Consider the following 24,716-nt stretch of genomic DNA (forward strand, 5'->3'; position numbering starts at 1 on the left):
AACTTGGGATTCAAGGTTTAATTAGGAATTTGGTCATTCATCACCATTTTCAGTGGTTGAAATTCTTAGGTAGACTTGGTTGTTGACTTGGTAGTTCACATTAAGCCATATGGACTTCAGACCCACCCACCAGAAATGAATGAAAATAAAGGCAAATAAAAAGCTATTTTCAAGAATCATTACCAAACAAGCCTATGTTGTTGTGGATGCTTTCGACAAAATGAAAAAAAAATGGTATTTTTAATACTATTTGAAATCATAAAAAGACCATAACCTTGCATACAGTATATATGGGTCAAGGCCTTTTCAAAAAAATAATTTCTTTTTATTTGGTCATTCGGCACCATTTTCATTGATTGAAATTCTTTCGTAGACTTGGTTGTTGACTTGGGAATTCACATCAACCCATGTGGACTTCAAATTCACCTACCACAGAAATATGAAAATAAAGGCAAATATGAAAGGCAAGTGGTGGTGATAGGAAGACTCTTATCAGTAACTTTTGTCAGGTACTGGAGCTTAGGGCGGCTGTAGACCAATGTCATCGTGAATCTTATCAATCCCTATTATTGATTGTTAGGGTTGTAGCTTAAGAAAATATCTTCAATCAATCAAATGATGCATCCGCAAATCCAAGTCTCCAGCAAAATTTAAATTATTATTGAATTTGTAGTTTGACATCCACACACATTCTTTCCACATCATTTGATGGCCCTTTATGGATTATCTATAAATTCAGAGTACTTTGGATTTGAGGGCCATGAAGGAAAAAATGACAGTGGTAAAGAAGGAAAAAGTGGAACTGTAATTAGCTTGGCCCTTGAGAAATATTTTTTGGGCACACTGTTCCATCATTTGGCCAGAACCAAAATCCTCAATGTGTCAAAGTGATGTTGTACAAAATTCCTTACAGGTTAATAATTGTCGACACATTTCTGCCATGAATACATAAGCTGGTTGTATTAGAGCTCTCCACATTACTGAGACAAATGGGCTCCTGCCATGAAACAGTTGATTTTTTCCAAGGAAATGAAAATTTTGTCCTAGTTGATTTCCAATGACCCATCCTTATATCTGCTTGCTCATTTTTCCATTTTTGGAGTTCATTCTTTTGCTCCTTAATTGTCTAAGCTCTGATGGATGCTAATCTTAAACTGTGTAGCACTAGCCAACCCTGTGGAAATGGAAAACATGGTAGTTAGGTGTGGCCAAGAAGTCTCAGAGCTCTTCGATCGTTCTGAAAGAGGCAGGAATTGAAGAAATTGTTGAAATCATGAGTGGATTTTGAAGAGATGGTAAGGAAGCCTCCAACATCAGCAAACTTCAAGTGAGGATAGCAGTTATGAGTAGGATGTTGGTGAAGAGCCTGCAAGCTGGGGATGCCATGTTTGAGAGAGTATCCCATGCTGTTTATTTGGCTGCGAGAGTAGTAGTGCTTGCAGGGAATGGCCCTCAAGGAAGAAAATTAGCAGAAATGGCACTCCGGCGGGTGGGAGGCTTTGATCTGACTGATAGAGTGGTGGCAACAGCCATGTGTAGGTTAATGTTCATGGGCAATGGTTTGCTTATCTGACTGATAACATGTGATTGGTTTGTCATGAAGAAGGAAGTTAATTGCGAGGTGGAAAGAAGAAAATAATGAACACACCCTGTACATAGTAGTGGGTGTACATTTTTGTTTTAAGTATGAACACAGGATGCAAGGTTATTAATATGAAGAAATATTTCATGAATAGGAGAGAGGGACGTTGTAAATAATATTTATAACATTTGGGACACAAATTATTGCTTTTAGATTTCATATTCAAGTTTCTCTTTCATTGGGATATAAATTGTTGCAGTGTATGAAGATATTAGGAACTACTGGGTGCAAAGTTGGTTAAAACTATTGTGATTGTTCATATATCAAGATGGTCTGTGTCTTTGCTGCTGTCTTCCATGGGGAGAGCCATGGGGTACTGTTTCATTGGAAAGAAAGATCATTTCCAAATGTCTAGTGATAAAATCAAATTGAAAGCCTGCAGGGAATATCAATAAATTAGTCCATGGAAGAGAATTTGAGGCTCTTGAGTATATATCAAGAAGACAAGTCACTTATTATAGCTGGAGAGCTGCTTGGCACCATGTCTTATGACCATAGGCAACAATGACTCCATAGTTAATTTGTGTATCAGGACATTTGAGACCAGAACTGACAATTCAATCTTAATATTGAAGTACAAGATGTTGAACATCAACTTCTGTGAAGGATTGGAGTTTAGAGCAAGTAGATATGCCCTTAAAGGAACAGTTAGATGTCAATTAAAACTGACCTAAATTGGCTAGATCGAAATGGTACTTCAAACACATATTGAGAGGTGCTTTGACTTTTTCTATGTTTCTGCCTTACAAGGAAGAAAATACTTCAAAAAATCCACATAATCATTGGTAAGTACAAGAAGACCCCAATATTCTGTGTCTGCTTTCAACTGCTGTGTTGGAAGAAAAAGAAAAAAAAAAAACCCTCTAATTGAAGGAAGGGGGCAAATTAGCATAAAATGCTACTTTCCCATGCCACGGTCTTTTGTATTATGAAGCTTTGAACCATCTCAACCCAAAGGATATCCATCAATCTAATAGTTCATCATGATTTTCAAAACACAGGTTTGCATGCAACAATGACACTAAAGAATAAAGATTGATGCTAGTTTCAAAGGACTACTGAGTCAGACATTTGTTTTCCGTTGGAGATGGTGCCCTAATCAAGAAGATGTTAAAGGGTGATTAGACTTGGAAGTGTCATAACCACCTGAAAGAAAACAATCACAAAGACATGGACAGATGCACAAAAGATGTATGTATCCATTAACAAATGGTTAATTGAGAGGAAGACATCATTTTGAAACTAAAAGGATTTCGGGTTTCTTAGCTTTGGTAGTAGCACACCCAACATCTCCTTGTTTAATACAAATCATCTTCCTAGCACTAAAACAGCAGCATCTTCAGGCGCCTTTGCAGAAGCTCTCAGCACCAGTTAATGAAGGTGACTCATGAGGGATGGTCAAAGGACTGGCTGAGATATCTGAAACAGAAGACATGTTTATTATCTGTCTGTGAATAACTAGTCAGAGGCATGTTTCGGTATCATTTGGGGTATAAGTTAATGGATTTCATGTTTCACCTTTAATTTTCTATTTCTTATTTATTATGTACTTTAAGCTAAAGTACATAGCTGTTGTGGGACATGGAAACAAGGCTCTGTAATTCATCACTAACAATGTTCTGGAAAATTCCAATTAAAGTAATATTTGATCATATCTTGCAGATTAGGTACCCTAGAACTAAGGGCTTGAGCAAACTTGTCTATTGCGTAAAGAGAGTAAAGAAGCTTAACATAACGTCCTTCATTCCTTCTATTCAGAATTAGGAAATTGAATGAGAACAAATCAAGTTACAGTATTCTTCAGGATGTAAAAATCTTTCAAAACATCTGACTCTGTTGATACAAACAATGGGAATTCCCCCAATGAGAAGCACTGGAACATTGTCAATTCTAAGAAAAGGATCCTGGTTCTGATTTCTGAATAGGGTACATGAGAGTGATCTAAGTGATCATCCCAACAGCAACACCATGTATACAGAAGACCTAAGAAAGACCAAAACAAGAACAAAATGACATCAAAATTAGGAAAGAAACAAATGCAGCAAAATCATAACAAAGATACTATATTCCTGTATCCTTGCCTTTCAAATGTGACTAATTGGTGATCTCTCACTTTATGCAAGCAGAAGCACAGCAAACACCATCTCTGGTAAAATGCTGACTGCCAAACCAATACAGAGCAACCTCATTCAAACTTGACCAGACTTGACCAATTCCAGTTAAGTTTTTAGGCACTGAAAGAGCAGAACCTTCCTCAGGCCACCTTTCATTCCCAACAACCTTTGAAATAATTTTGTTACAAATTTAAGTAACAAATCCTTATTTTTTGAAAAGCATAAGCCAAAAGAAAACATACCTGTTTCTTTCTGGTTAGGTATAAGATATCACACATTTCAACCTCATACAACCTACAAAATGATGTAAGAACAACTTGTAATTTGCAGATTACGAAGAGCGTCTCCTTTGTTGTATCCTCAGAAAATGGACCAAAGCAATTCAAAAATTTCTCTAACCATAAATGTGCCCTTTTATGCTTATGTAAGAGAAAATCAGAAATCAGCCTTACCCATTCCAAAGAAAATGTAACTGAGTCATTGAGAATATATAAGTGACTTTGTTTGGTATGAGCTACCTGGGAAGAAATCATTGTTCATTCTTGATATCTTTGTTCCTGATTTGTACCAAACAAACAGAGCATAAAATTGACTTTTGTTAATGCATAATTCTTGAATAGAGTTGAGAAGTGTATGAAGATTCTTATGATTGTCCATGAGTAGAACTATTGTGATTGTCCAAGGGGAGTTGACCTTGGGTGTTGAAAATTAGCAATGAAAGAGTTGAGGGCATGTAACTTGGCTGTTGTCTTCCATGGGCAGTCATTGAAGAAAGATCATTGCCAAATGTCTAGTGAGAAAATCACATTGAAAGCCTGTAGTAAATATCAATAAATTAGTCCCTGGAATAGAATTAGAGGATCATGAGTATATGTAATAAGACAAGGCACAATGCATTATGACCATAGGCAACAACATCTTAAAAGTTTGTGTATTAGGAGACTTGTTACCAGAACCAACAATCAAACCTTAATCTTGAAGCACAAGATGTTGAAGATCCACTTCTTTCAAGGATGGAGCTCAGGACAAGTAGATGTCATGCACAACTGACCTGAACTTGGCAAGATTGAAATAGAACAGTTCCCAATGACCAAAACTTAGGGGTGCTTTGACTACTTTCTTCTGCAAGTACAAGAAGACCTCAATATGCTGAATCATGAAAATGCAAGGGTGAAGGAAGAGGGTGAAGTCGAAGCAAGTGCCATTCCAAATAAACACAAATTGGACTTAAAATAGTAACCAAAACAAATTGAATTATAGGCTCTTTTGGAGGGATCCCTTTTTCTAATTTCATAAATTCTCAAATTCTAATTTTGTTTCAAAGTCACAAATGAAAAATAAATTCATATAAATTATTTCTATTTACTTGATATATTTCTCATTATGAAAAAAAAAAATGTGTTTCTCATAAGAAATCTTTAATGTTCTTCTTGGAAACTTAATATGAGATGGGAAGAGGAGAAAAGATACAATATCTTGATTCTAATTCAACTCCTTTGAAAAAATAACTTGCAAAAGGATCAAAATAAGTATTCCTATAATTCGAAATTGTTTACATGCAATAGTTAGACCTAGAGCCTATTTGTGATGTAGGTAAAATTGCAAGCACATTTCATCATAGACATAGATAGACAATACCTAAGGTATTCGAAGATGTACAAGTGTTTAAATCATTGGTATTCCACAACAAATACATAAACTTGCAAAACCTTTTTAGTCTTAATATTCATGTAATTTTTTTTGTTTTCAGGCTTGTAGCATATGAGCAAAAAATTTGAAGTCAAAGGGCAGAGTACTCTGCATACTCAAATCTCCAACAACAGGACAACAAAAATTGACATAGGGCATTACAAATTTCCAATGGAATAGTCTCTGATGTGTGTGTTTGCTGCTGCCTTTCTAGGGGGAGACTCATCAAATATTGTTTCATTGGAAAGATCACAGGCATATATCAAGAACACAAGTCTCTTATACGTGGAGGGCTACTTGGCACCATGTCTGTCTCATGACCATAGGCAATAAAATCTTACAAGTTTGTGTATTCGGAGACTTGTGTTAACCTGAGAAACATAAATATATTACCATAATAGAAATGATTAGCAATTCAGACGTACAAATTTCGCTACTTTAATAAATTGCCTCATCAATATTTTTGGAATGTGGAACAAGTACCTGACTGACGGTATTTAGCACACCCAAGTCATTATGTGTGTGGAATCACCACCTTCATGAGTAATTTAGTAGAGCACACCACCTATCACTATGCGTGGAATGTGAGCTATATATTCCCAATCTTGGCCTTTCTCAAATCGGCACCCATGCTCCAGCAAAGGACAACTCTTGATTTTCAGACGAGAGAGGGAGTTTGGCAGTCTCTCTTTTGTCAAGCATTGGAGATGTGGGCAATTGGAGATAGACAATTTTTTAAGAGAGGTGAGGTGTTGAAGACCTACTTCTCTCAAGGATTCGAGCACAGGGAGGGAGTCCATCTTTAATTTTTCAAGAGAGGTAAGATGTTGAAGCCCCTCTTCTCCGAAGGATTGGAACTTAGGGCAATCGGAGATGGATAATGTTGTTAGAGAGGTAAGTTGTTGTAGCCCCTTGCTGTCCAGAGACTTGAGATTCGGAAGACCAGATATGTTAAGAGAGGAAAGTGTGGAGGGCAGTAGGGATTCCTTGGGAAATGATTCCATGTCTTGGCATCCGCCACTGATTGTGAATTTTGTAAGAGAGGCCAGTCTTTGCAAACCCCAGTCCACCTGAGATGTGAGTTGGTTGCAGGATGAAATTTCAACTTCACGTAGGTCGGAGGGCAAACCATCTTTCTGAAACCACAATTCTGGACAATCTATTAACCTCAATTCCTGCAACGATGAGTGTGTGTGCGCCAGCAACTTCAGCTTCCTGCATCTGAAGATATAATTGTGTGCTGACTCAAGAGCGGGCAATTCAATATATACAAGATCAGGGCACTTTCGGATATCCAAACGATTAAGAGAAGTGGGATCCCCCTCTGAAATGGAGATGGAGAGGAATGCAAGCCCTTCAAATTCAAGGATGTGCAAATGAGTCAACCGTGGGAAGATGCTTAATGAGAAAGATAATGAGAAAGAATTACGGCTGGTAACATAAAAAATGTATAAATATTCAAGGAATGGAAGGTGGGATGTCAATAGCGCAGGCAGGAGAAACTCCAGTTTGGTACACTCCCAGATAATTAGTGACTTCAATGTAGTGGGTAAACCAACGCTGTGCAAGGGTCTGGAGAAACGACAACTTGTGATGTGCAAATGTTGGAGAAGACATGTGCTTCCTTGTAGCATTCCCTCCTCCAATACCCACTCTATCGAATCACATTCTCTGATTCTTAGCGTCTGTATTCGTGGTGGCAGTTCCTCCAATTGAGAGATGTCTGAAATTTGAATTTCTGAAGTTTGGAGATCAGTGAACCCACCAGCTGGCTTTTTCAACCGAAATTTACCATGATACCCCATTTTCCTTTCACGGATTTGAGGAGCTCGGAGGGAGCCCACAACCAACTCGGAACTACTGATTTCAAGTTTCTTCAATGAACGAAGCTGTTTTGGTAATTTCCCAGTGAGTTTGGGACATTCATTTATACAGAGCTGCTGAAGACGAGGGAATTCGCCACGTCTGCATCCACAACATAACCATTTCTCCCAATTGTACATCCTCTCGAACCTTAGAGTTTGTAGGGACGGGAAGGAGGGCTTAATTGTGTTGGAGGAAGAAGCATTCCCATAAAATTCACTACCCACCATTTTAACTCCTTTCATTTGTAAGATAGAAAGATGTTTAAGAGAGGGTAGCTGCCCGAGTGGTGGCAATGACGAGCAATTGTTACAATTCTGAAGCCCCAGGTCAACAAGATTGAAGAATGAAGGATCTCCTACCCAAGCTGGAAAGCTTAAACCACTAAAAGAATTAATATGGAGTCTCTTGAGGTTTGTATGTGGCTGTAAGCTGCTGAGTATATCCCTTCTATTTTGCATAACACCACCAACATCAGTGCTCTCATTATCCCACTCAAACTTCAACTCATCAAGGTACTTTTTATCCTTCATATTAGCTTCTAATGCATCCCTATCACATACTACATTCTGCAGCTTTGAAATGACAAGACTTCCCGAAAGCTCCCTCAATGTTCCCAATCTTAACCCACCATTTTGGCCCACAATAAATGTAGAAAGTGAGTGTAAATTCTTTAGCTTACATATATCACTTGGCATCTCTTTCACCGAAGAAGTATAACGAATATCAAGGTAGCACAAATTAATCAATTTTTCCATCCTTGAGGGTAATTCAACAAGCCAATAACATCTTGATAACATCATTGTTTGTAAATTGTATAAGTTACAAACTGATTCAGGCAACTTTTGAATCGTTGTCATTGAGAGATCCAAGTAGCGCAAGTGTTTCAACTTCTCAATTGAATGAGGCAAATCAGTAGTACGATAATTATTCAAACACAACACTCGTAAACATTTCATTTCCGGTAATAGATGGTGTAAAACTCCATTACTCAAGTATGAATAATAATATTTTCTTCTTGGTAAAAATGTTCGGAGGCACTTCATTTGAGAAAGTGGATCAAATCTCTCATATACATCATATCCACTGATCAAATATGACAAATGATGAGTTTTCTCCGAGACTCTGTGTATCTTACCATCCTCCAAAGAAACAGAAAATTCTAGAGATACCAATTGTGCCAAGTCATTAACGAGGTCGTGCATTACAAAACATGACTTATTTCTCATTGAATTTTGGAAAAAGGACTTTGATAGAAGTTCTTGAAAGTACAAATTACCTACTTGTTCCATTCTTTTCTTGCTTTTTGATTGTTCCAACAAACCTTCTGCCATCCATAACAAAACTAGCTTCTCCTTTTCGAATTTGTAGTCTTTGGGAAAGATTGAACAATAAGAAAAACAGCGTTTTAGATGTGAAGGCAGGTAATAATAACTCAACCTCGGAGCAGGAAGAACCGCATTTGTGGGCAAATCCCATAATTCACTGTTTAATACATCATCCCATTCTCTTGCTTCAACCTTGGAGTGTAAGAGACTCCCCATTGCTTTTATAGCCAGCGGTAGACCTTGGCACTTGTGGACAATCTTTTCTCCGATTGCTTCTAGTTGGGGATGCCCACTTGAGTCTCCACTTTCAAATGCAAGTTTTTTGAACAGGGACCAACCATCTTCAGAGGATAACCTACCTAAACAATGAGTACGGACTGCATGCATGGCAAATGCAACATTGGTGCTTCGCGTAGTTACAATAATCTTGCTTCCCTTTGCCCCGACAATGAGTGGAGTTCGTAGCGCATCCCAGTCACAAGAGTCTTCGTTCCAAACATCATCCAGGACAAGTAAAAATTTCTTCATACTAATTCTCTCCTTCAGTTGAACCTGAAGTAGATTTAGATCAGTGGTATTGGAAGTGGATGAATTGATTGCCTCGAGAATTGTTTTCGTAACTCTGATAGGATCAAATTCTTCGGAAACACAAACCCATGCCTTGAGATCGAAGTGTTCCGTCACCCTTTGGTCATTGTAGAGCAGCTGGGCAAGTGTGGTTTTGCCTGTGCCACCCATGCCGACTATGGAGATCACACCCATCGCATCAGTACTCCTTGCATTATCGGACAGCAACAGTTGAACCATCTCCTCCTTAATTTGATCCCTGCCATAGACAAGAGATTCATCTACCAAAGAAGTGGAAGGCCACCTTTGTGACAGTTTCTCGCCATCACCTTCTTTCAACCCAAGGACGTCTCTGTCTCGTGCCATATCTTCTAGTCTATCAATGATCTCCTCCACCCTAGACTCTATGCCCTGACCATCAAATGGAGCGAGAACCCAGGTTGACATGTCCATGATGTTACCCACCTGACTTGTGCTGGTTTGGGACTCCGCAGCTTCCACCTTGTGTCGCAAAGCCTCTGTGGTGATCTCATCCAATATGTCCTCCGCATCATACACGGCCTCTCTAAGCAAGACCAGCCACTTCTTCACATATGGATTTGTAAACTGTTTGACCTCAGCATCGTTGAGCACTGCATGGACGACCAGCAACTTCCTTTCCAACTTCTTCAGGAGCGCATCGCTGAGCTTCTGCCCCTGGATGAAGCTCACAACCTCGCGAGAAGCCAACCTGTCAAATAGAACTTGGAGGGAAGCTGAGAGAAACGCACCTCCAGCTAAAGCCCCTGCCATTTCTGTTTCTCTTGCAAAGGAAGTGAAAGATGAATCGAGGGAAGAAGAAAGTAAGCAAACCCAAAATGAAACCTCCAACCAGAAAGGATTATAGAGAAAATAGAACCTCCATATGCCAACTTTCTTTGCTCTTCATTGGTCAATGTATAGAAAATGAAAATTCAATTGAAGATTTTCATCCTTTGTACATGATTTTCCTTCCATTGTGATAAAAACGTAGACTTAATTGAAGCTTCATGATAGCCATCTTCTGACTTTTTCTGGATTTCATTATTGATTGAATGAAAAGTTTTGGTTGTAAATCAAGGTATTTTGAGAATTAAGTGAGATTTATATAATAAAAAAATTATGAAAATTTAGTTTTATTGTGAGCTTAATATACAAGTAAGGTGAAACTAACAATTTTTTAGGGCTAATATAAATATTTTTCTCATCGGATTGATCATCAAATCAAAAAAAATTATCAAGTTTTGATTTGGATCAACGGTTAAATCTTGGTCGGATCATAATTAGAGGATGATATATAAATATATAACTTATACATCAATTAAAAATAACTCACAAAAATTAAAATTATTTGTAAATATTTAAAATAATTGAAATATTTTACCATTTTATGTTTAATATTATTATATTAAATCATGATAAGAATAAAATATAAATTTATTAATATTTTTATTTTACTAGTTTTTTACTAGTTAGTAAAAATATTATATTTAGTTATTGAAAGAATATATTATATATATAAAAATAGAATAAGATTTTTCTATTTATTTTTTTCATTTTATATTGTATATATAAATCTTGTTAATACTTTAGTGTAAATATATACATGAATATCCAATATATTCATTTTATATATATAAACCATGTTTAGGGGAAAAATGGAAATGGTTGCCACTTTTACATTTAAGGGTAAAGCAAGTGGAGGCAATGCAGTTTATACATATATATTTCAAGAAACAAAAAAATAAGGTATAGCAACCTAGGAAATAGAAGAAAAATACCCAATAGTAGGGAAAGGGTTCAACTAATTCTTATAGGACCAACCAATTTAAGCGGCTAGGCTTGCTTAAGCTTTTAGTAAATTGGTTATTCAAAATGGTATTAGAGTTTAATTCGGTAGGAGGTCTTATTGAATAATAATTTATATTGTCTATCTCTCCACGTTGCGGCACATGAGCGAGGCTGGTAAGAGCATAATATGCATATTCGATACAAATTCTATAAATTTAAATTTTTAGAAAAATTGGTTATTTAACAAAGTCAATAGTTCAAGTGGTTTACTATCAATTTAAAGGGTAAGATTGTTCAATTTCTTAATAGTAGGATGATTGGTCGATATTCCAACAAGTTGAATTGTCCAATTGGGTTCGATTTTTAAAACCTTAATTAAAAAGGAACTACATGCAATTTCTAGATGGATTATGATTCTTGTATTGAGTTACAATAGAATCGTTAATGCGTGAAATTTTTTTATATATAGATACTATGGATTTGTTTGGAAAATTTTGAAAAACAATTCTTAGTTATTTTGAGGAATAAAATTCTATTTAAAAATGAAAATGTGGAAAATAGTTTTATTGGTTTATTTTTCATAAAAGTACTATAATTCAAAAGTTTTCAAAGTGTCTTACATCTTTTTAATTGTTACAAAAAATAACTAAAAACATATTAAATTTGTTATAAAAAAAATACTTATGTTTAGATTAAATTCTCAAAAAATTATTTTCTATCAAAAATGTTTTATAAAAATAAAAACCATTTTCAAGAACCATTACTAAGCAAGCCTTTGCTACTGTGGATGCTTTGGACAAAATGAAAAAGAAAAATGGTATTTTTCAATACTATATGAAATCACAAAAAGACCATAACCTTGGGATTCCAAGTTTAATTAGGGATTTGGTCATTCAACACCATTTTCCTTGGTTGAAATTCTTTGGTTGACTTGGTAGTTCACATCAAGCCAGAGGGACTTCATACCCACCCACCAATTATATATATTTTACTAATCTATAGGGTTCTTTGAAAATGCATGAAGAAATGTTGGACAGGCCTGTTGAAACCTGAGATGAGCAAGCTTTCTAGTCAAAGGCTCATCTTAAAAGGGCACCAATGGAGGAGACGAAAAGCATCATGGTAGAGGGAAAAAATATGGCTCAAGAAAAAATAAGCAAAATGGAAACCAAAGTCAATTCAATGAGAAGCACTTCAATGGAGGTATTGACGGTCTCCCCACTTGCTATAATTGTAAAAAGAAAGGTCGTATTGAAAACCATTGTTGGTGTGAAAAACAAAATCCTAATATTCTTTGTTGCTTGATTAATTTGAAAAGAAATACAAGCATAGAAAAAAAAGGATATCTATACAAGTCTTATAATAATGTAAATCTCCATGAAGAAAAGGGTGATGATGAAATAATGAAAGAAGAAATATTGTTTATTTCTTATCTCACTGCCACTGTAAAGTGTTTGGTATCTTGATCATGAATGTAGTAACCATATGAGCGGTGACAAAACTATTTTTGTTAATCTTGATGAATCTATGAAATCTTAGGTTTGCATGGAGATTGTGTAGTAAATGAGGTATTACCATTGACAACCTCCCAATTTGGTAAGAAAACCATTTGGGGGTGGCAATTTTGATATGACACGAGAACACCACTTGAAGGCAATTTGAATTTTAACAAATTCAGGTTAGGTATAATTGTATTCATGTAGTAAATGTGTGTAGACCTTCCATTTTGTCCTACTAGCACATGTCCTATTACATGTTCATTTGGCACTTTACAAATAATTCATCGATGGCCCATTAGACACCACCTTGGAGACTATGGTTGAGGGACTCATTTGACCCCATTGTGATTCTGGGCAACCTAAATTTAGACTTAGGTTTTTTTTTTTTTTTTTCCTTTTTTGTTAGACCCATTTAGATGCACTTGGTCCATTAGATACTACCTTAGGCCCATTTAGGCACTCTACGCCCATTTAGATACATTTGGCTCATTAGGCACCACCTTAAGCCCACTTAGGCACCCTATGCCCATTTAGATGCACTTGGCCCACTTAGGCTCATCTAGGCACACTCTATCCTACTTAAGTCGCCTTTCAGGTAATTTTTGCATGTTTGCATGGCTGGAATGGATTGCATTTTTGTATGGTTTGCATGGTTGCATGACATTCTTACATGGCCTACATGACACTTGATTTTTTATTGTAATTTATTTATTTATTTTATTTATTATTTCGTTTATTTTCTTTTTTATTATTTTTATTTTTTATCATTTTCTAAAACACCCCTTTTATTCATTTATTTAATCTAATAATTTTGTGCTTTTGTAGGGAACAAACCAATACGAAAAAGAAGAAAGTCCATGGGCATGAGATGACACTAAAATGCCATTTTTAAGATGGTAGAGTACCAAATTTGATTAGCATGTGAAAATGAAGGTTTTTTTGGATAGTAACTATGGTTTTGTGACAAAAAAAAATATTAAAATTCTCAAGCAATATGGATATTCAAATAATTGAGATGTGTTACTTTGAGAATTATTTTATTTGAAGGTTTAGTTTGGGAATTTGTTTTTTCAAATATGTTATTTTTGCTCAAAACTCAAAAAATCATTTAAAGTGATTTTTGGATTAATATTTGATAAACATTTTTTTTAATTTTTTTGTTATTAAAAATACTTTCAAGATGCTTTTTTTTTATTATATTTATATTCAAAATATTAATTTTGATTCTTAATAAAAACATTTATGATAGAAATATTAGGTAGAAGTGTTACAAAGAGTAGTTTGTTGCTTATTTGGAAGGACATTTGCAAAGAGCACCAAGTGGTAATTAAATACTTAAATAATTAAATAAATTAAAAGAAAAATAAAAGAATAGATAAAGAGCTCAAACTTTACTAGATTTAAAATTATAATTTGGTAGATTTTTATTTGAAAAATCATAACAAAGCTTAAAGTTTGAAGTAAAGCATTAAACTTCTAACTAATAATTAGAAACGGTTGTAAACATCAAAATTTTTAGTAGATTAAATTGCGAATAAATTAGTCTTCAAAATCATGATTTTTTAATTCAACAAAAATTAGGCTTACATGGAATGGGTCATATATATTGGACACGTGGCATGTAATTAGTGGATTTTCAATTTTATTAAGATATTATCAAAATGCTCCATGTAGAATTTGGAACTATTTTAGAGAACCTTCTTACAAGTCAATATGTATCAATATTATTCTTCTACGAATATGTAGGCCAATAATATGCATTGTGCCACATCAATATGCAACAGTTCAATCACCATACCTACCATAGACAAGAAATCCATCTACCAAAGAAGTAGAAGGCCATCTTTGTGACAATTCCTGGGCAACTACTTCTTTCAACCCAAGCACTCTAGTATATCAAAGATCTCCACCCTGGACTCTCTGCCTTGATTATCAAATGGAGCATGAGCCCAGGAAGACATGATGTTACCCACCTGATTTGTGCTGGGGTGAGCTTCAGCAGCTTCTATTTGCATTGCTGAGCTTCAGTGGCGATCTCATCCAATGTCCTCTGCATTATAAACAGCTTCTTTAAGCAAGGCCCACAATTCTTGACTGATGGATTTGTAAATTGTTTCACCTCAGCATCATTGAGCGCTTGCATGGACATCGTTGGATGCAAAAGGTGGTTAGAATTATTGTGATTGTCCACATCATGCATTGCAAATCGCCCATGAATTAGCCTAAGTATGTGTCTTTGCTGCTGTCTTTCAGGGAGAGACTCATTAATGAAATAGCCAAACGTCTCAAATAGAAAACGAGAACTAGAACTGAAAAGCCAGCAACAATTTTTTTAATAAATTAGCTAATGGAAAATAAATTTGAGACCCAAAAGCATATTATCTACCTGTAGGCAAGGGAATCTTAAAAGATTGTCAATGGAAAGATTGAGACCAGGATCAATAATCAGAATCTCAGAGTGAGGAAGCACAAGCTTTTTGAAGAAAACGATTTAGACCATACAGCAAGAATACCTGATTGTCCATTGATATGGTCTCAACATCACCAAAATAGCACATCGTCTATCAATATGTGCGGAATCTGAGCCATATGCCACCAATCTTCCCCTTTTTTAACTCAGTGCCAATGTTTCTGCCAAGGGCAGTTCTTGATTTCACGCAAGAGAGGGAGATGGGCAGTCTCTATTTGTCGAGTTTGGAGCTTAGGGCAGTTGGAGATCTGCAATGTTTCAAGGCACTTTATGATGTGTAATTGTTCAAGAGAGGTAAGGTTGAAGCCCCTTGCTGTCCAGTGGCATGAAAGTAAGTGTGGAGTGCACCAGGCACTTCTTAAAGGACTTTATGTGTTCACTGGCACCATTGATTCTGAGTTCGGTATATCAGCCAGACTCTTACATCAAATACATGATTCACTTGAATCTCAGGCCAGCACCTGCCTAGATGGCTTTTCAATTGTGAGTTTGTATATCAATAGTACATTTTGTTACAGCCTCCTCTGCACAACACCATGCCACCCGGTTTTCTATGAAACTCAGGATCCAATATTTTGTCTTCATGAGACTTTCACACAACTCAGGAGCAATTCTGATTCAATATCCATGAACTTAGGTACTCATGGTCACAACACAAACCAAGAACACCCCCAGACATGCTGTCCTTTTCTCTGACAATATTCCTAGGCCTAATTTTTCCCTAGTCAGGTGCCACAATAGCATGCCTAACCTGGTGAGCAAAGACAATTCATCTAATATGGCAATATTGCATATTAGATTAACCTCCAAAATTAAAACACCACAAAATGTCAGGAATGCTTCATCACCTCAACTTGTCTCCAATGCTTCACAAACCATAAGCTCAATCCCTCAACCCATCAACCATATGGGGTTTGCTTGCCAGTCAACATGAGAATGGTAAATGGTAGCCAAACAAGGAGGGAAAAGAACATGGAGAAGAAGAATAGAAACAAACAAACTTACTTTACACATAGGACCTTGGTTCCAAAGAAACCTCACCCCTACTTGTTCAATCCAATTCCATAACAACACTTTTCAACCTCTACATTTTCAATGCCACTACCAGGTCTCATTTGACTTTTAGAAATTCCCTAACCTATATTCTAAGTTGAATCCCACCAACCAGAAAGTCCCCTTGTCCAGCAAGCATACACATCAAGGCTGTCATCAGATGCTGATTGCATAGAGGTGAACATAACCATCTGAGAGCTACTTTCCCATGCCACAGATTTATACCAACTTTCAGGTAAGGGCCCCATTATGAAGCTTTGAACCATTTCCATCAATCTAGTGCAACAACATTTTGTCAAACAAAAAATAAAGATTGAGGCTAGTTTAGCTTATCAAAGAAAAAAAAAAAAAACAAGACTCAGTCAGACATCGGTTTTCCATTGAAGGTGGTACCCAAAGAAGATGGAATTAAAAAGTGATTTGAGTTTGATGTGGCTAATTGATGTGCTTTACTTCTTAGTGACCATGATTCTAAACAACAATCTTGCTCTTCTAGACTAAATTTTCAGGTGCATAAAGGCATTTTTAGACATAAGCACCACCTATCAAAGGATATTTAAACCTATGCTATTCATAAATCATAATCCCTCCTACGGGTCATAACCGCCTGCAAGAAAACCATTACCAGCCTACTTTGCTTCCTTCCACTACTACCATCCTTAAAATTTCAAAATCCTATCCCATATTTTACTAGTAAACAGACCAATTCCACATGCTTTCTTGCATTAGTCTGAATCATCAACCAGTTAAGAATGATTAACATCTATGAATCAAATATTTGTCCAGCACAAGAATCTAAATAATCAATTTAAGAGCATAAACAATAAGCAATTGGTTCTAATTAAAAATTTTCCTATGAGGATCTAGAAGAGACAAGGCATATGGTGTTTCAAACTAAACAGTACAGAGGAAATCACCATTGACCAATATGAATATGAAAAACAATAGAAATGCATCCTCTGCACATTCAGCACTCTTTCCCTCGCAGAGAAACTGAGTGCAATAAGATCAAAGCAAAGTCACAAGCTTACGCATCAACAAATGTACACAAGAATGTAGGCATCTGTTAAAAAATGTTTGCTTCAAAGGAAGATATCATTTTGCCACCAAAAAGACTTCGGGTTTCTTAGCTTTGCTAGGTGTGTTAGAATTAGAAGCTGGATTTGCAGCAGCTGCAGCCTTGGCGGCCTCCCGCGCTCTCTTATCAAGCTGAACCAGGCTCCGCGTGGCCAAGATTGCCTGTGGAAGCAAATCGTGAGAAGCCCTGGCATACAAACACCTCACTGCCACTGATGCGGCATCTTTCACATCTTGCGAATTGAGAGGAGCCAACAGACAGTGACCGATAATCCGCAATGTAGGCTGCAAAAGCTCCCAAGGCAGTGGAATCCTTGCCCCTTCGGGACCCGAATTGGAACGTTCCTCTGTAATCCTCAATTTCCCCACATCCCCCACACACCCCTCAATCTCATCGCCTTCCAAAACCCTAATCTCTGAAAACCCATCAATCTCCGCATCCTCATCACGATCAAACTCGGCTTTGCAAGGGCAGTTCTGCCCGGCCCACGCCGCCGCGAACCGGCAGAGGTCCAGCTTCGACCAGCTAGGCATCTGCGAAATCTGCTTGTAGTAACAATCCAGCGCCACCCCCACAATGCACGCCCTTTTGGTTGACTTCACCTCGCTCTGCGGCTCCAGCGGCGGCGATGCCAACCCGATAAAATGCCCTGTCGGAGCCATCGAACTCGGCCTACTCCTCGGAGTATGGTACAGAGACGGCTGAGAAAGATCAGGAATGGATATTGACACCGGCTTTCCGCCACGGGCCTTCAACTCGGAAGCATAGAGAGCTAGCAGAACCGCCTCGAACCCGGCCAGGGAGGCGGCTCGGGAATCGACGACGCGGGAGAGGTAGAGGCCGGAGACAAGAGGAATAAATGAGAGGGCGACGAGGCGGAGATCGGGGTCAGAGGACTGGAAGGTTTCGTAGAGCCACTGGCAGATGGGGTCAGGGCCCGATCCGGATTGAGGGGAGAAGAGGGAGGAGCACACGGCGTCGTATACGTCTGGGGATTGGAGGAGAGATCGAGCGGGGCGGTCGGAGTCGGCAAGGGAGGAGATGGAAGGTGAGGGAGAAGAGAGGATGGAGGAGAGGGCGTGAATGCGAGCGCGGGCTTTAGAGATGGACTCCCACCATGACTGCATTGGATCTTGGTTGGTGGGGTTGGAGTTGGAATTTGCGTCTGTGGAGGTTGAGGACGACGGTGAACCGGATGCATGCTTCACCTGGAACTCCATGGCTGCCGATGATGACACCGGCGTGGATGGTGCTTTAGACTTCTCTGCAAAGAAGAGAATTTATTTAAACAAGGGCTTGCATTATTTTCTGAGTTACCAAACAAACCAGGAAAATCCTGCCCAAATTGCGAGAAAATTGATTTTTGGGTTATTTGATTAAAAGATAACCCAATATTTGAAATTAATCCATCCATTCTTTCTTTTACCTTACCAAAAATACCCTCAGTAAAAATAATTCTCTCTTTTAAAATTTATGTATAAATATTTAAAATAAAAAAAAAAATATTTATACCAAAAATAAATTATTTTTCAAATAAAAATACAAAAATGGTTAAATTCATAAATTTAAACATTATTTCATCCTTTTTAATCTATTAATTCTTGATTTTTTTCACTGTTAGTCGACTCATTGCTGCTTATCCGATTAAGTTTTTTTTTCCCTTTTCTTAATTAAATCTAAATACATCTTAATTTAATATGGCTCTAAATATGATTTGATAGTATTAATTCTTAATTTAATTATTTATTAAATATTTTAATTATATTAAGTGTTAAATAACTTTTTATTAATACATATTAAAAATCAATATCTTAATCCACTAAAAAAAATTACATTAGCTCTTATCTTATATAATAAATAATAAAATATTTTAAAATTAATAATTTGATATATTTCTAAAAATATCACAAAATAGAAATTCTCATAATAATAATAATAAATAAGTAATTTATCATTATCATCTCCAAAAACTAATTTTTTACATTTATTCTTATTTTATATAATTAAGAGAAATTTTTTTAAAATTTTCTCTTTATAAAACTGTAGACCCCCATTTTAGGGCTCGGTTTCATGCACTTTCATGCAACTTGTTTTGCCAAGTGTCGCAACCCTAGGAGGCCACATGGCGTCTTTTAATTGGCTGCTATGGAATCAGATATTGCTTTTTGAAGAGCTATCAGGAGGCGACACGTGGAGGAGGATATGCAGGGGGCGTTCAGAGTCTGTTAGAGGGGGAGCGTCTCCTGGAGGTGGCTGTTTTTTTTGCAGAGACGGTTGGAGGGGCAAATCGGGTACTGAAAAAGAATCTTCGAGAAGGGAAAAAGGTTTTCTGTTATGGGAAGGTGGCAGAGCAGCTGCAAGAGGAGGAGCGTTTTTGGCTGCAGGGGTCGTCTGGGCAGAGAGAGTGGAGGCTGGCAGGAGCTCTCTGAGCAGGCCGTTAGAGATATTTTGAGAAAGAACAGAGAGAGAGGGGGAGAGTTACGGAGAAGGTGAGAAAAACAGAGAGAGATGGAGGAAGAGGGAGAAGAACCAGAGAGTTAGAGTTTTCCAGGGAGAACAGGGAGAGAGGGAGTTACGGAGAAGGTGAGAAAAACAGAGAGAGATGGAGCTTGAGGGAGGAGCAAGCTAGAGAGCTTTGGGGAAGACATTAGAGGTTGGACGAAGAGAGCAGAGAGCTTTAGAGAGAGGGAGAGATTTTTTCTGGAGAGATTCCTTGAGCTTAAGCTGTTTTTGTTGAAGGAGTGAGGTCTTTTGCGTGAGGGTTGGAACTAGAGAGGAAGGTGATTTTTCTGGTCATTTAGGAGGATGTTTTCTTGAGGAGTAAACGTTGATAGTTTTGCTGGGGTTTTCTTGAGCTTGAGAGGCAAGGAAGCTTTGAGGAAGAAGATGAAGTGGCGGATGAACAGCATGGGTGAACTCCTAAACAGCTTTTGAGCTTGGTACGTTTTCTCTTCTCAATACACTGTTCTATTTTCTATTGATTCATGAGTAAACTTTGATTGATTGCTGTGGACGTCAAGGGCCACAGGATTGTTTTGATTGAACATGCTTATTTGTATATGATGCTCTGTTATGCTTCTCTCTGTTACTCTTGATATTCTCCTCTGTAAATGGCTGGATCTACCTTGAGCCTAGTTTGGTTTTAAGCTCGTAATATTGAGGATCTCCAGATCATCCCCACCTGTTTGGAGCCCTTAGGTCAATCTTGTGATACATTTTCATTGGGCTTTTATCTTTCATGATAGTAATTTTCCTTCGTCCTCTGTTTTCTTCTTTCACTGTTTGTTTTTTTTCTGGCTCAAGAAAATACTCCAGTCTCATGTTGACTGTTTCTTTAGTGTTTTACATGGTTTGAGTTTTTTGAGAAGGTAAAAGTTGGTTTCATGAAATGGGGTGTTGGCTTTACTATCATCATTGTTATACTCTGGCCTCTACTCTCCCTTCGAATAGGGCAATTCAGTAAGGGGTATTGGGGCTTTGCAAAGAGAACTTGGACAATTCAAGGATATGCAATCCATGAGATATGTCGTTGCAATGCAAGGGTTCATGCTTCTGTTCAGTTTCAGCAGCCTCCTGATGGCAAGTGTTAGCAGTCACCACCATCACCCAAGGGATCATTCTTTCAATACCTGAAAATCACAGAAACCAGTTCATGGAAAGAGCAAGCAAAGCTGTCCTCGAACGACGCCGGCGGCGAAGCGCCTCTGTCATCACCGGAACGTGGTAGGATGGTGATCGGAAACATCTACCACTGTCATTACTGTTGAGGGCCACGTATTGACCATTATATCTTTGCTTGAACCATTACTGCTTCTGTTGATTGAGGCGTCATGCAATGCTAAGTCTCCGCACTCAGGTTGAGTTTTTGACTTCGCGGATTATCCCAAAGTGAGGAATTGGAACAGAGAAGATTTCTAGTAGGAAGAAAACTGGAAGTGTCACCAGTTTCTGGATGGACCACCTTCCATTGGTCTGAGACCTATGAACTCATCTAATATAATATCTGGTGTAGGACCATATTATCAACTCATTCAGCAGTATCAACAGCTTCAGAGTCAGTCTCAATTTCGCATGGGGTAAATGTCGACAGTTGGTCCACATGGAGACCAGGACCTGAAGTCGCCATCACCTAACCTGCTATGGCCGTGGCCTTGGCCACTGTTGGCGTCGCCGGGACCATCCACTCCAACAATTCTGCCATTCCAAGTGCTTCTACCTGAGGTCCTATGCATTCATCTAGTGCCAATAATTTCTTCTATTCCTCGCTCGGTCAAAACACGCTGATGTGTTAATGTCAAGAGGTGGTCCTGGCACTCCTATGATTTGTCTCTAGTCCATCAATGAATCCCGAATATTCACCACATGCAAGTGTTCGCGTCTTTGTTTTTGGGCAACTTCTGCCTTTGCCCCATCTTTTGCACTGTTGCTATGGAAGTACAGGGCAAGCAAATGGGAGGTGTTATATCACCATGAGTTTGAATTAGGAAGAATAATGGCTGATCATCTCTCTAAGTTCGAATCTGGCAATGTCGGGAACTATCTAGTGATGTCTAACCTATATGCAGCAGACGCTAGATGGGGATGGTGTTATGGAGATATGGATGCTAATGTGGACATCTCGGCATTGTCAGATGATGGTCAGATAGCAGGTATGCTTACTCAGCTCAAGAGAGTAAGTGACTGGTTAAATGAGATAGGGTTTAGCAAGGATGAAGGCGACACACCCCATATTTTAGCTGAGATATTCGCCAGGCTGAGGAAGAAAATTCATGAGTACCTTCTCACGCATGTGACACCTGCTACTGCCCTGGAAAGAGAAGTTACAGAGAAAGCCCTCCATGTAAAATGATTTCCTAAACCCCATTTTGTAAAATGATTTCTTCAATTCTGTTTTTTTTTAATTAGTTTCAAATCTTCAAATTTTCCCATCCTTAGCATTTTCCTTAAGTCTCAAAAATCCGCTTTTTAAATAAAATTTTCCACCATTTTTCTTCCCGACAAGCCTTTTTCACATTTTATTTGATTTTTTTTAAAAAATGTTTTAAAATAAGCAAAGATTATATTCCGTAATTCCGAATAATGGAATTTATGGGATTAATTCATGCAAAAATAAACGGGCTTTGGTGGGGGCCCCACATATGTGATTTATGATTGATTGATTGGTTAATTGATTTAATTGTCACACTGGATTGATTCATTCTGCTCTATGATATGCATGAGATTATTATTTAATTGTGTACTAACCCCCCTCTCTTGATAGCGCATTAATCGTTTGATACCAAGGTACGCACCCACTTTCATTATGATTATTGTCTATGCATGTTTTGGTTCTCATATGTGCATGATAGTTCCGAGTATTCATTATTTTCCTCATCAATTGCCACGTCAGCTTCATTTTATTAGTAGAGACCCGATTTTAGGGATTTAGAGGGGTGCTACGGTCTTTACCGTACCTTCCCGATAAATAACCTGACCCCCGAACCCGATCCGGTTTTTCACAGACCGCCTTTTCCAAAATAAGGAGTCACACTTAAGGTTTTTCTTTCTTATTTTGTTTACCCTTTTAAAATAAAACAAAAATAAGTGGCGACTCCAAGTTATTTTCAAATAATCAATAAAAATCAATTTTTCAAAATAAAAATCGAGCTCGCCATCGAGTGGGAAATGCATCGAGCAATCGAAATGCGGGGTCCACAAAAACCTAAATCAAATTAAATGAAAAATATAATCATTTAATATTAGTATGAACTAAAAAATGTGTTGACATGTTGCATTGACTAAATAATGTTTATTTGAAAGAAAAAAAAAACATGGATTTGAGTATTGTTATCAACACATACAAATCATATATATAAAATGAATATAGAAAATTTAGGTATTAATATCATCAAAAAATTATATTATGAGTTATCAATAGTATATGTCAAAACTTTTGAGTCACGTGTCCATTTTTTCCATTCCAATGATAATGTGCCTAAAAGTCACATCACATTAATTTTAAATTAATTATAATAATAATAATAATTGAAAATTAGGAAGATAAGACCGGTTTGGAAATTGTTTTCCAAAACAGTTCTGAAAAATAATTTTTAAAAATTGTTCTTCGAAAGTCTGTTAGAAACCTAAAATATTTTTAATATTTTTAAATATATTTTAAAAATAATTTTTATGTCTAATATTTTTATTTTTAATTATTCTATATATTTGTATAATTATTTTTTAAAACCACCCTAAAAATTAAGGAAAAATAAAAAAAATAATAATAATTAAATGTTGTTATCTAAAAACCTCATATTTTCTATTCTTAATAACATGAAACAAAAAACAATTTTTGGTTATTATACGTGTTTTCTTTTTTTTTCTTTTTTTTTTGAAAACAAAAAATTGTTGTAGAAAACAATTATCAAATAGACCTATAGATTTTTAGAATGGTTTTTGAAAATTGTTCTTTAAATTTAGTAGAACAAAAATTTGTTTAAAAACATGAAATATTTTTAACCTATTTTTAATATTTTAAAAATAATTTTAATATCTAGTATTTTATTTTTAATCATTCTATATAATTATTTATTAAAACAATTCTTAGAAAATAAGTAAAAAAAAAAAAACCAGAGACAACTAAAAAAAATAATAAACAATTTTTTAATTATCAAACATATTTTTTATGTTTTTTATTCATGAGAAAAGAAAATCGTTCTCAAAAACGGTTTCATTAGGACTTTTTAGAGGTTGAAGGGTAAAAAATTGAATAAAAAGATTATTGTTTTAAATTTATATCTTGTAGCAACACCATCGCGGGGATAGCTCAGTTGGGAGAGCGTCAGACTGAAGATCTGAAGGTCGCGTGTTCGATCCACGCTCACCGCAAAGTTCCTATTTTGCAAATAGTTAAAGTTTTTAACTTTCATTTGTGCGTTATGCATTTCATTCCACTCTCATGTTTGAAAACAAAGAAAAATTAAGGTTGTGTTTGGCAATTATTCTTGAAAATAGTTTTTACGTTTTATAATTACAAAAATTAGGAACAGATGATATATGAAAAAAAAAATGGTATTGTTTGGAAATTATTCTTAAAATATATATTTTTTTTTTAGAAAGAAAACAAGAAAATATATTTGGTTTTAAACTCTTTCCGAAATAGATTTTTTAAAACAAGGTGTTTTCTTGCTTTCACTTATTTTTTGAATGACAAAAAATTAAAAGTACGTTTGGTTGTTGTTTTCTATTTTTTAAAACAAAAAACACTAAAAAAACATGTTTAGGGAAGAAGGTGTTGTTTTTAGGTTGTGTTTGGGAATTGTTCTCAAAAATAGTTTTTATAGAAAAAAAAAACATTTGGTTGCCAATTATTTCCAAAACATTTTTTTTGAAATTTTGTTCTAAACAAGGTGTTTTCTTATGTTTTTACCTTTTTGGGTTATTTTAAAAAGTATTTGTATAAATACTGAGAATGATAAAAGATAAAACACTACAAATTAAAGTTACTTTTAAGAAATATTTAAAAACATAGAAAATAGATTAAGAATGTTCCAAGTTTTTAAACAAACTATTATTCTAAAACCACATTGTAGAGTTGCTTTTAAAAACTATTATCAAAAAACGAA

At 36.4% G+C, this 24,716-nt stretch overlaps 3 protein-coding genes and 1 non-coding gene across 6 annotated transcripts; 1 reads left to right on the plus strand and 3 right to left on the minus strand.

Annotated features, from left to right (window-relative positions):
• Positions 1 to 4,647: 4,647 nt before the first annotated feature.
• On the minus strand, positions 4,648 to 8,033 carry LOC104880997 (putative disease resistance protein At3g14460). Of its 3 annotated transcripts, XM_059741158.1 has the most exons (3): positions 5,929 to 8,033; positions 5,608 to 5,816; positions 4,648 to 4,878 (listed from the first exon to the last, which is right to left on the minus strand). In XM_059741158.1, the coding sequence occupies exon 1, from the start codon at positions 8,004 to 8,006 to the stop codon at positions 5,994 to 5,996; it is 2,013 nt and encodes a 670-aa protein (XP_059597141.1). In that variant the 5' UTR covers positions 8,007 to 8,033; the 3' UTR covers positions 4,648 to 4,878; positions 5,608 to 5,816; positions 5,929 to 5,993. The 3 variants fall into 3 exon arrangements, with proteins under 3 accessions (XP_059597141.1, XP_059597140.1, XP_059597139.1); XM_059741157.1 differs by lacking the exon at positions 5,608 to 5,816; XM_059741156.1 differs by having other exon boundaries at positions 4,648 to 5,816.
• A 109-nt stretch (positions 8,034 to 8,142) lies between these two features.
• On the minus strand, positions 8,143 to 10,048 carry LOC132254738 (putative disease resistance RPP13-like protein 1). Its single transcript, XM_059740949.1, has 2 exons — positions 8,447 to 10,048; positions 8,143 to 8,198 (listed from the first exon to the last, which is right to left on the minus strand). Exons 1-2 carry the CDS (start codon positions 9,993 to 9,995, stop codon positions 8,143 to 8,145), a joined length of 1,605 nt encoding a protein of 534 aa, XP_059596932.1. The 5' UTR covers positions 9,996 to 10,048.
• Positions 10,049 to 16,765: 6,717 nt separating this feature from the next.
• On the minus strand, positions 16,766 to 18,478 carry LOC100260050 (uncharacterized). Its single transcript, XM_002265473.4, has one exon. It carries the CDS (start codon positions 18,330 to 18,332, stop codon positions 17,130 to 17,132), a length of 1,203 nt encoding a protein of 400 aa, XP_002265509.1. The 5' UTR covers positions 18,333 to 18,478; the 3' UTR covers positions 16,766 to 17,129.
• Positions 18,479 to 23,906: 5,428 nt separating this feature from the next.
• Positions 23,907 to 23,979, plus strand: TRNAF-GAA (transfer RNA phenylalanine (anticodon GAA)). The gene has a single exon. It is a non-coding gene; the product is annotated as a tRNA-Phe (tRNA).
• The last annotated feature ends 737 nt before the right edge of the window (positions 23,980 to 24,716 follow it).

This window comes from Vitis vinifera, chromosome 12 (assembly GCF_030704535.1).
Source record: "Vitis vinifera cultivar Pinot Noir 40024 chromosome 12, ASM3070453v1".
NCBI classification, from domain to species: domain Eukaryota; kingdom Viridiplantae; phylum Streptophyta; class Magnoliopsida; order Vitales; family Vitaceae; genus Vitis; species Vitis vinifera.

What these genes read in the sequence shown, in the direction of transcription:
- LOC132254738 (XM_059740949.1), bottom strand. Translation starts at nt 9,995, where the DNA reads ATGGCAGGGGCTTTAGCTGGAGGTGCGTTTCTCTCAGCTTCCCTCCAA. An exon ending in TTCTGTTTCTTTGGAGGATG is followed by an intron (nt 8,199 to 8,446) that starts GTAAGATACACA and finishes TCAATTGAGAAG; the next exon opens with TTGAAACACTTGCGCTACTT.
- LOC104880997 (XM_059741157.1), bottom strand. Translation starts at nt 8,006, where the DNA reads ATGCCAAGTGATATATGTAAGCTAAAGAATTTACACTCACTTTCTACA.
- LOC100260050 (XM_002265473.4), bottom strand. Translation starts at nt 18,332, where the DNA reads ATGGAGTTCCAGGTGAAGCATGCATCCGGTTCACCGTCGTCCTCAACC.